Source organism: Bubalus kerabau, chromosome 7, assembly GCF_029407905.1.
Source record: "Bubalus kerabau isolate K-KA32 ecotype Philippines breed swamp buffalo chromosome 7, PCC_UOA_SB_1v2, whole genome shotgun sequence".
Classification (NCBI taxonomy): domain Eukaryota; kingdom Metazoa; phylum Chordata; class Mammalia; order Artiodactyla; family Bovidae; genus Bubalus; species Bubalus kerabau.
This window is the reverse complement of record NC_073630.1, coordinates 81,377,057-81,389,513: the sequence shown is the minus strand read 5'-3', so window position 1 is coordinate 81,389,513 and position 12,457 is coordinate 81,377,057. Positions and strand designations below refer to the sequence as shown.

Sequence of the window (12,457 nt, the reverse complement as noted above, 5' to 3'; positions counted from 1 at the left end):
TGACTGATGTATTTATCCACCAAACTCCAGAGTAACTCTCACAGTGAACTTCATATCGTGAACTTTCAGATACTGGTAGAATTAAAAACCACAAGTATTTCCATTAATAGCTGGTGATAACAGGTGCATTCAAAATGTAAAAGTCCTGCAGTTATTAGTTGCCAGTCATGTTCATTTAGATTCAAAAGCTATATGTATTATATTTTAAACTCAACTGTATAAACATAAAATGCAAATAAACAAAAATGAATCAGATAATAAATTTAAGAAAGCTTTTGATTGGCATGACAAAATTGGACAGCATATGTATTTCTTCATTAATACATATATTTGATTTGATTTAAGATATATGTATTTGACTTGACTTGAAATATATACATATATATGATTACTACATTCAAAGTTTACTTTTAGGTAAAATTAAGAGCAAGTCTGCACTCCAGAAGCCTACTATTTACTTTAGACAAGGAAATGATCTAAAATATGGTAATACGCATCTATTATTTAGATGCAAAAGAAATGGATGTAGATGATAATAGGTGAGGGGCAGCATGAGAAGTTCTGAGAAGGGAAAGTAAATGTGTTCTGACATTTTAATGAATCTTCAAGCAATATAATGAAAAAAAAAAGGCACAAAATACTCAGAGAAATTGGGGGAAGAATGGTATGAAAACACACTTGGATTTGAGAACAGCAGGCTTAATCTGAAAGGCAGTGAGGAAACTGAACTCTCCAGAGCAGATTCTATAGTTCTACTGGGGGAAAAAAATGTAGAAATCATGTGTCATACCCTTTTTGATACAAGTCCCCAATTTTTCACATCAAACGTACATATTAGCATACAATTTATTTATGCATTCATTCAATGTGTATTCAAACATCCACAGAAATAACATGTCATGCCTGTCCTTGTCTGTGACATCTGTCTAATTTATGAGGTTGAAGTTATGAAGCCTTTTTAACAAGGTTTTGCAAAGATACATATATAATTTTTTGACTTCAGTAATAATGCACCCATTAGAGACATGCTTAAAAATTGTAGACTCTGATAAAATGTCCTTCTAGAAGTTTAAATAAAAGAAAACACAATAATTAATCTAAAATACCTTTTAAAAAGATGTTTTCTATTATGGTTTTAATCAAACATATTATTTAAACTGTCAACATCATAATTAATTTGCTACTTAGTAATTATGAGCATTATTAAATATGCTAGCATTGGCATGACAGTGAGAGTTCATTATGAAGCAGCTTAAGTGGACGTGATCATCCCATATCTTGGGAGCTTACAAAATGGAACCAGATATCTTCTCTCCATTTATTTTGGACAGGTGTAAATGTAGTACATTTAATAATTCAAATGCAAGCAAGAATCTTGCCTCCATGGAGAATTAGCCATAGCTATTACAGTTAACTGACAATTCTTATTTGAGAGCCCCCCAGCAAGGATTCTATAAATGATTTACTCAGGGTGCTTAAAGCAATTTTCCTCTGCAGATTTGTCACTTTACAGATGCATCCCATCTAATTCAGTAGCTCCAGAAGATCCATTGTAACAATATTTTTTGCAATAATTATAAGATTAAGGGCTTATTTTGGGAGCCATTAATAATATCAATGAAAGAATTAAGACAATTTTTTTGTGAAAAATCATATAGATATCAAAGAGCTAGAGAAGTTAATGCTTCTCTACATTTTAAATGAAAACATAATCACAGAAAAGCAGAAATTCCTCCTCAACCCACTCCCAAAAAGGATTCTGAAAAATCCTATGTTTGGTTTTCTAACCAAAACAAATAAAATAACAATTTAGTCATCGTGCCGATTCCATACCACTTGTGGAAAAACTGCTCTTGAAAGATGATATTAACACCTATATGCAACAAAATGATTAGCTTTCTAATCACCAAACTTGTATCAAATGGAATTCCTAATTTTAAAATCTTATTTCCCATTAACACTCATCTTACCATGAGCCAGCATTTTAGAAACAGACAAATAAGAGCCCTCAGATTTGCCCAGAGACCACTATCCTTCCATTATACCCCAGATGCTCTATCATCAAAATCCTGGCATGATATAATTTCTCTGAATAATTTACACAACAGTAATTTATAAAAATAGAGACTTATGTATCTGAATTTTAAGTATCAAGAAGGTTAAAAATAAGGCAATCTTTCGTAAGTACAGGAAAGATAATCCTGAAAATCACTGTTTTTGCAGTTTTAATTCAATTTATCTTTGCATATGGTATGACTTCCTCCATATTTTAAGAAATCCTTAAACAAAAGAAAGAAATGCCTGAATAGAAATTCTAACTAAAAACAAATTTACTAAATCGTTTATTAAGTTTTAAAAAAATACCTTGTGAGTAAGTAGTCAGACAGTATAAAGGTTTGTCAAAGATGAATCACTTCGTTACTGATTTCTGATAAATCACAATAGTGAGCAAATATATGAATGATATTTAGTATTTAACTAATTTATTAAGAAATACTTAAGCACCTGTTGTGAAGAGCCAATTCACTGGAAAATGCTCTGATGCTGGGAGAGATTGAGGGCAGGAGGTGAAGGGGGCAACAGAGAATGAGATGGTTGGATGGCATCATCAAGTCAATGCACATGAGTTTGGGCAAACTCAGGAAGACAGTGAAGGACAGGGAAGCCTGCAGCCCATGGAGTCACAAAGAATCAGATACAACTGAATAACTGAATAACAACATTAAGAAATTCTAATATAAACTTTCTAAACTATAAATTTGAATTAACCAGTCTCTTTAGAATTGAAGATTTTCTTTTACTTATCCAATGATATTGTATGATACTCTAATTTATATTTATTTTAATATTGTAATACTTCAGACAATTTAAATGTATTAAATGAATTAATTCATATACTAGATATCTAAGGAAAACTTTTAAAATTGCTTTCCAAGGTCAAATAATCATTAATCAATAGCCTTTACTATATATTTTTTATAAAATTGCCCATGAATCTAAATTTTATTTGCTTTTGCCACACTAATGGAGTAACATTATTTATTTATTAGTAGTAACATATTTTTCTGTAATTTCTGGATAAAATTACATAATTCTGTTTTTGAAAACTGAAAAATTAATTTGATTTCTCAACTAATGAATCTAGGCCTAGAGAATGCAGAAGAGAACACATGAAACAATAAATAATACATTTTAATATTTTCCAATGCCATTTGCAATTTCTGGCACTAGCATTTTAGTGATATGGGGAACAGTTTGATATTGAAAAAGCACTGTAAAGTATTCTAAAGTACAGGATTTTATGTTCTTACCTATGCTTAATATGTCACACAGATGCATGTTGACTGTCTATACTAAATGCAGAAAGAATATTAGAAATATCATACCTTTGAGACATAATCTTATAGGCATCAGGCAGATAGCATCGTATATTCTCCATCTGAGCAGGGTCAGAGTCACAAATTTTGTCATCAGTCCTCCCATAGTTGGCACTTTCAATCATGATGACATCTGTTCCTGGACAGCGGAGCTCAATGGGGTAGCTCTCACAGGAGAGCTCTCTGCGAACCACAGCCATTGGAATGGGGGCACGGCTGAAAGCTACCAAAAGGAGGAAGAAAAATAAAACATCTTTGTTATATACAAAGGAAAAATATGTGTTTTTGGTCTACAAATAATAAGGAATAAAGCAATTTCAATTCATAAATTTAACTAAAAATGGAGCATTTCACTTTAGTAACTTGACAGGATTTTTAAAAATCTAATTATGCAAGTGAACTTTCTTGCAAAACAGAGATTCACAGACTTAGAAAATGAACTCATGGTTGCCAGTGGAAGGCACAGTTTAGACTCTGGGAAGCAAATGTACACATTGCTATAGTTAAAATGGATAACCAACAAGAACCTATTGTATACCACATGGAACGCAATGTTATGTGCCAGCCTGGACGGGAATGGAATTTGGGATAGAAAGGATACATGAATATGCATGGATTAGTCCCTTCACTGTTCACCTGAAACTATCACAACATTGTTAATCAGCTATACTCCAGTACAAAATGTTTTTGATGTTAAAAAATAAAATAAAATTAAAAAAATCTAACTATAACAAATATTTCTTAAAAACCTAGTCTCACAGTTTGTTTGTTTGTTTTCCCCCTTATAAATGGAAACAAAGCACTCTGGATTTTCTAAAGCACTGGCTGGTAGACGTGTTAAAGACTATACAGAAATATCATCCAATTTGTAAAACAAGAGTCTCAAATTAACCTCAGGAATACTGTATCTGTTTCATTTTTCTATGGAAACCATTACCCCTCTCCAAAAAAGTACTGTTCTTGAGCTTATATATACTTACTTAAAAAGGTAATCTATTTCAATTTTAAAACTGTTTTATTGTTTCAATAAATAATGAAAATAAATCAGTATACGTTTTCAATTAATGATAGAAATAGTGAATGTTCTTTTAGAAGATAGAGATTTGTAAGGAGACAAATTACAATTCCTTCAGGTCCCTTGCTGCATCTATCTTTCAATGTCAGGAGGTAACTAGTTAACGACGTGGTGACCTTCCTATAAAAATTGTCTACAGAAAAAAAACATTGTATTTTTCTTCCCTTCCCTTTTTAAATTTTACTTAAGTAACTTTCAGTCAGGTAGCATCACACTATACATATTGCTTGATACACTGATTTATTTTACTTATTAATTTAACAATATATGGTGGAAATCTTTTCATTCCTAGTTGAATCTCACATTTTTAACACCTGCATTGCACATACATATACACATAAAATGTTATTTAATTGGTCTTATGTTAACAGGTACTTAGAAATGTCCCAGTGTTTTTGTGTCATAATATTGTAAAGAAGTACAGACCTGTGTACTTGGCTATGATACTTAAGAAAAAATATAATTATCTAAATATATTTTATGGCATATGTCTATAAATAAAATTTATAGGGGGGTAAATATATATGAAGTTTGCCAAATATCAACAACTAAATGTCCAAAAAGCTTAATATAAATGCATACTTCTATCATCAGTACTTTCTTCTTTAAAACTGCTGCTGCTGCTGCTAAGTCACTTCAGTCTTATCACTCTATTTGGGTTGGATTTTTTTTAACAGCTTTTAATAAAGTTTTATAGTTCTATCTATAAAAAAAAAACACTACAGATTACCAATTCTTTTATATTTTGCCAGTGATAGACAAAATGATATAACAATCATTATTTTAATTTTCACCATTTTATTTATACAATGAAATATATTGCCATATGTTTATTAATCCTCCATATATATTTCATTTGTGAACTGCTTGCTCACATTTGTAGTTTGTTATTGCAAAACTTTTTTGCACAGCAAGAAAATTGAAATTTTGTCCTTTGTGTTTTTCTCATTTGCTGTTTGGTTTCAGATATTTGCTGTGCATATATATTTCATTTTCATACAGCAAACCGTCTGTCTTTTCATGTCAGATTTAACAGTTTCATAATCTAAGACTGTGAACATAATCAGTACATTATTGCAAGATAGTTAAATGTTTAATTGGAATAACTCAACAAGTCTTCTTTTAAAAGCACATGACGGAAATTCCAAAATCAAGTGTTTACCAACCAATTAGTAAGTTGATATTCATATAACAGAATTAATTATAGAGATAAACACATGATACCATTACATTTTAATTGATGGTTGATTAACTCAGTGTGTACATACATAAAAATGTATTTAAAGAAATACATTCAACTTTTCTTATGGCTTTTACATTAAGTATGAAACCTAAAAAGCAAAGAAGAGAGGAGAGAAACAAGAAAGTGTAAAAAGAGTTGTAATGGGGAAATGAGACTTTATTACTATAAACATTTTCACTTGAAACTTAGAGAAAATACTGATTCGTTGTATGAAACCATAATTCATTTCTAAATTGAGACTGATATTAGTTTTTATCTCAATACTACTTTGGAAAAACCATAAACACCCCCAAAGACCCCATGCATAACTTCCGAGTAAGTAAGTCACTCAAGCCAAACTGTACAGTTAATTCCATTCTTTTCATTCAGCATCTTTCTTATTCTGTCCTCCATCACCTTTAAACACAGAGAGACAGACACACACAGGCAAACACACACACACACACACAAATCTATCACAGACACAGCACTGATCAAAGAGAATGAACATAGAGATTGGAGGTAACATTATTTTTAAAGTTTGATCTTGAGTCAATATTTGACAGGGTAGACTCACAACAGACACTGAATTTCTAAAATGTGCATTTCTATGGTTTGTAATATAAAATATATATATATATATATTATTTAGAAACTAGACACCTATTTTTAAACCTGAAGTTCTTTTTAATAATGAGATTCTTTCAAGGAAAAAGACATTTTCATTAATGTATATAGTATTTTAATTAATAAAATCGTTGAACAATAAACATGCTTCAATTTTGGAATCTAGTTTCATAACTTTGATCAGTTAAAATAGAATAATAGACACTTTTTGCTTGTTTATTTACAAAACGTTCTTGAAATCTGAATTTTTCTGAATGTTTTACAGTAAACTCTTGAGCATTTGCTAAGAGACAGTTTTTTTCTTAACTTTGGTATAACTATTTTAAAAAATCACATCGAAACTGTTTCCAAACATTGAGTTGATCTTGCTGTGTTTTGTTAACCTAACCAATTAAATCAAATTGTTTAAAACAAGTTAATTTAATAAAGAAAGAAAAACAAATAAGCAAATCATACAGTCAAAGCATTTGTCTAAGTGGACAATTTGACTGATTAAACTCATCAGTCAATTTTACTAAAACAAGTACACACACAGACATAGCTTTATCTGTCTTTAACTGTCAAAATATGATTTAGAACCAGACACTAAAAAATGGCAAAGAGAGCTAAAATGTGGAGGGCCAGTTTCCCATGTATCTCTTTTAACCCTATGAGAATTACTCAAAAGTTATAGATATGGACATTTTTACAAGGTACCACGGTTGATTTGTGGATGCTTTCTACTATGTAACATATAATTGCATTTGTATCAATAACTCGGTGATAAATTACATTCCTAAATTTGTATGCTTTGTTTAAAGGAATGTATCACTGGAAACTATTTTATAACATTATCTGATTAGCTACTTAAATTACTTCTAATTATGTTGCTAAATACTCTAATCAGCGAGCAATTCAAATGTAAAAATAAAATGATTAAAAGTTTTTATTTTCATCATTTTGTCTTGCTTTCCATTCAGTTATCATGATAACAATGGAGAGACTTTGGTTACTATGGAAAAATGCTATGAGATGGAAAATGTCATAGTATTTTCATAGTATATTTACTGCATTTATCCAGTGAAATAATCTACCATATTTTTAATCAGGATATATTGCACTGAGCATTGTGAAGCGGCTATGGAAAAATAATACAGGGCAAAGAAGACATATTCTTGAGCGCCATCTCACTTTCTTACATTGAGTTAATCTGTAGTAATAAGAGTGTTACCTATTATGTATGTGATAGACTTTGACAGAATAAATTGGAAAAACTAAATGTGAAACCTGGTAGACTTCTGATAGGTACTACAGTTTGTTACTACCCACTGACCACAGGACAAAGGGGACACAAATGAAAATGAACTTCTCTGCTACCAATGGCAAGAACCTCAGAAAGTGCCCAAGTTCTATGTGAAAAACATCCTTAATTAAAAGTGATCTTAACCAGGGATTAAACAACAAGAAAATTAGATCCCAGTTTTTGCTCACTTGGTTCAGCACAAATCACTCTGATTCTTCATTTTCTGAGACTTCGGCCACTCTGCTATTGAAGCCTCTTGTTGCTTTCCTATCATAATGCTGGGTTGATGACATTTGACTCAAAATACTTTAAATTCTTGGTGAGTTTTGGGTAACTAAAGATACCAATCTAAGGATTGCCTGGGCAGGACGGGGGTTGGGGGTGGGGGGCACGGGGAGGTGGTTGGTGAGGTTGGGAACTGGGTGCTAAAAGCTAATGACCACAGGAGAGTTAATTGCTTCCACCTGGACTCAAGAACAGGGGTCAGAGTCTTGCTAAGATAACTTTAGAGCTTTATAGAGGGGAACACTCAAAGAAGGGGGTGGAACTTGAAACACAGGATTGCAGGACAAAAGATAGCAACTAAGTAAAAGACTAAACAGATTAAGAGGCAAGCGATCAGTTAGTTGGTTGAGGGCATTAATCTAGTATAATTAATTAAGTTTTTAAACACATTGAATTTAAGTGTCAGGATAATACTCAGGAATGTTTAATTCTCATTTGGATTCATGAGTCTAGAATTCAAGAATAGAATATAGGCTAAAACCATGGTAATGACATAAAATAGCTTGAGGAGTACATATAGAGTAAAAGAGGATAAAGGCAGAAGTTGGAGTATCAGTGGCCTCAGAAGACACATAGATGAGTATATTGATTAGATGCTGGATATCCATAACATAGAGAAAAGCACTATTTATCTACTTAAAGAAGATTTTGCCTAAAAGGACTAATATACCTGCCACTACCACTTAGCTTCAGGACAGATGAATCAAGTATGTGTGACTACATGCATGCTCAATCACTTCAGTCGCAACTGACTCTTTGTAACCCCGTGAACTATAGCCTACCCGTCTCCTTGTCCATGGAGTTTTCCAGAAAAGAAATATTGGAGCAGGTTGCAATTTCCTTCTCCAGGGAATTTTCCCAACCCAGGGATTGAACCTGCGTCTTTGTGTCCCCTGCACTGGCAGGCAGATTCTCTCCTGCACCACCTGAGAAGCATATTATCCCATGTATTAAACAAAATTAAATTTACTAAGAAAAAATTAAGCATAGAGAGGAAAATGCATATTAGAAGGATATTTGCAGTAATAAAGATAAAATGGTTGCTTTAAATGGTAATGACAGATAATATATCTATGTTTAGGGACAAAAAAAATTACATGAGACTAATGATTGGTTGAACATGAAGGGTAAAAGTGAGGGTGACAAGGATGCCTACCAGGTTTCTGGAAGAAGCAAGTTAGAGTACAGCGCCTTGAACAAAATCTATTAGGAAGTTGAAAAGGTCATGATTTAGAAAAGAGATCTTTATAAATTTGAGAATTGTAAAGTAGTACTTAAAACCAAAGCAGTAAATAAAAACAACCCAGAAGAGGGAGAACAGATTTTACTAAATAGGTCTATATGGCAGTTTTAAAATATGTTCATAATTCTTTGCTACTTCTCCAGTTTCATCGCCCTTACCCTGAATGTGTGCTTTACTTAGTTCGGTTCAGTTCAGTTCAGTCGCTCAGTCGTGTCCAGCTCTTTGTGACCCCATGGAGCACAGCACGCCAGGCCTTCCTGTCCATCACCACCTCCCAGAGTCCACCCAAACCGATGCCCACTGAGTCAGTAATACCATCCAACCATCTTATCCTCTGTAGCAATTCACTTCAAATGAACATAGCTTGATAGACATGAGAGTGTATACTTTCCAAGAATAGTTCATTGACAAGACACTGCAGCTTTAACCTCTCTCTTGAACCACTCACTTTGTACAAAGGTAGTTACCAAATCTTGAAACCATTCAAGCGGCCCCAAGGAGAGGTCCAGAAAAGGAACTGAACACTACGCTGACAGCTAGAATGAACTCGTAAGGCAGGTGAGTGAGGCATCTTGGAGACTAACCTTACAGCCACCAGAAAGAAGAACTACAAACCCATGAGAGACTGAACCAGAACCTGCAAATGCAAACTAAGCTACTTCCAGATACCTAACCTAAAGAAACCATAGAAAATAATAAATGTTTATTCTTTTAAGCCAGTAATTTTGGAGCTATCTATTAATAATAGAGTGTGAAATCAGGTCCGAAGGAATGCTTAAAGAGTGGATATTGAAACTGTTGGATGATACTGAAGAATTACAAAATCAATAAAAGAAAAATATTATGAATGACCCACACAGGCAGTCTAATATTACCATCCCTTTGCTTAAACATAGTTCAGGCAATTAATTTTTAAAAATACAACTATATATATAATTGTATTTTATTATCCAATTTATCATACACATATTTTTATATTATTTATAATACATAAATAATCAATTTTCAGTACCATACACAGATTACTAATAGGTGTTAATTTTCATCCTCTGTATTCCAATGATAATAAAAGAAAAAGAAAAAAAACAGAAAAGTTCTATTGGAAACTTTAAAATAAAATATCTATATATATATATAGATATAGATCTCTTTCCTTAAGAGAAAGAAGTAAATTAAGTAGGGTTCAGGATGAGAACACCTGTACACCCGTGACGGATTCATGTTGATATGTGGCAGAACCAATACAATAAAATAAAAAAAATAAAAATAAAAATTAAAAAAAACCCATTTATAAGTCAAAGCTAATGATTTTAAAGGAATTTAATTATACAGAATACTAACATATCTGGGAGTGGGCTACTTTCTACCATAAATTATCAGTAATGACTTTTAAAAATACTTCATTACTTAAATGCTGCCAAAAAGCTGCTGCTGCTGCTAAGTTGCTTCAGTCGTGTCCGACTCTGTGCGACCCCAGATATGGCAGCCCACCAGGCTCCCCCGTCCCTGGGATTCTCCAGGCAAGAACACGGGAGTGGGTTGCCATTTCCTTCTCCAATGCATGAAAGTGAAAAGTGAAAGTTAAGTCGCTCAGTCGTGTCTGACTGTTTGTGACCCCATGGACTGCAGCCCACCAAGCTCCAAAAAGCAAATATTCCCAATTCTAATTTTCAACAGAGCCTATGACATAATGTTCTTAAATATGTATAGTTTCTCTTTGTTCTTTTACATGCCAACATACTTATCCAAATTTTAAAAAATGTGCTCTGAAGATCTAGTCTGAAATGTTTGGCTACAAAAATAATATTGGAAACCCAGTGAAATATCAACCTATCATCTACTTTATATAAAAGTACATCTCCTACCAGCAAGCATCCAATACACTGAATTTCAACAAGTCTACTTCAATAAAGAATACATATCACTTAAATACTTTAGTATTTAATTAATTGTAATAGTGACAAAACTGACATCATAAAGAAATAACCAAAGGCAATTATGGTCTGAGGTTAAAGAAAAAATAAAGCATGAAAATTACAATTCTGAAATTACAGGAAAAAGTATTCTAAAGAGATTAATATCATGAAACAATGCAAAGCTATCCTTTTGAATTATCGAGCTTCAACATGAAAGTAACATTAATCATTCTTTTTAAAGATACATATACAAATTGGTGACCTTTAAGTGAAATTATCCACATGGAGGTTGCCTAAAAAATGTATCAAGTGTCTGAATAAATGAATTCATATATACTTGTTATAAGTTTCAACATTTAATAAAATTATATTCGACATTCCTTCCAATTATATTCATGAGGGATAAAATGTCTAAAACTGTGTCAAATTTCACATATCACAATTATCCCAGTCTTTTTCTAAATGTCAAAAACACCAACCTGGCTGTTCAAAATGTTCTTAAGACTAAAAAGTATAATTTCAAGATAAACAAGAGTCTACTAAAAAAAAAATATATATATATATACAATTCAAAAGATTTTAAAAGATATGCCAATTTAATTTGAAATGCATATTTATCAATTACAAGGTGGCTGTGAACAGACGACTCATTGGAAAAGTCCCAGATGCTGGGAAAGATTGAGGATGGAAGGAGAAGAGGGTGTAAGAGGCTGAGACGGCATCACCAATGCAATGGACATGAACTTGGGAAAACTCTGAGACATGCTGAAGGACAGGGAGGCCTGGTATGCTGCAGTCGATGGGGTTGCAAAGAGTTGGACATGACTGAGCAACTGAACAACAATAAGGCGGCTGCTGGGTGTTACTAAACATAAGACATGGATGCTGTTTAAATTCTCCATCCACATGGGTGACTATCTCAGGCCTAGCAGTGGTCCTCGACAGAATGGGATTGCAAAAGTCGGGCAAAAAAGACCTTCAGAGCTATCATATGAAATCAAGAAAATGACAGACATTTGTACGTGATGGTTAATTGTGTCAATGTGACTGGGCAAAGGGATGCTCCAGGTAGCTGCTCAAACAGTATCTTTTGTTTGATAGATACTTCTGAGAGTATCTTTAGGCCCTCTCTAGAAAAGATTAACAAACTTTAGCATTTGATTCTGAAGACTAATCACTGTCACCAATTTAAGGTGGGCTGTTGAGGGTCTGAATACAACAAAAATGAAGAAGTATAAATTTTCTCTCTGCATGAGCTGGAATAAGTAAGTATCTTCCACCCTCTAACATTGGTGCTCCAAGATCACAGTCCCTCAGTCACAGGCCAAGACGTATATCAATGACACTCTGATTTTCAGGTTTACAAACCTGAAAACTGGACTGAACTATATCACTGCATTTCCCAGGCTGCCAGCTTGAAAACCAGCAAA

General features: G+C 32.9%; 1 protein-coding gene across 1 annotated transcript in view; it reads right to left on the bottom strand.

Moving 5' to 3' along the window:
* ADGRL3 (adhesion G protein-coupled receptor L3) overlaps positions 1–12,457 on the bottom strand; it is a 900,477-nt gene that overhangs the window by 488,447 nt on the left and 399,573 nt on the right. Inside the window, exon 7 of the mRNA XM_055588685.1 lies at positions 3,387–3,600. Coding sequence (XP_055444660.1) covers positions 3,387–3,600 — 214 coding nt within the window. The remainder of the gene's footprint in view (positions 1–3,386; positions 3,601–12,457) is intronic.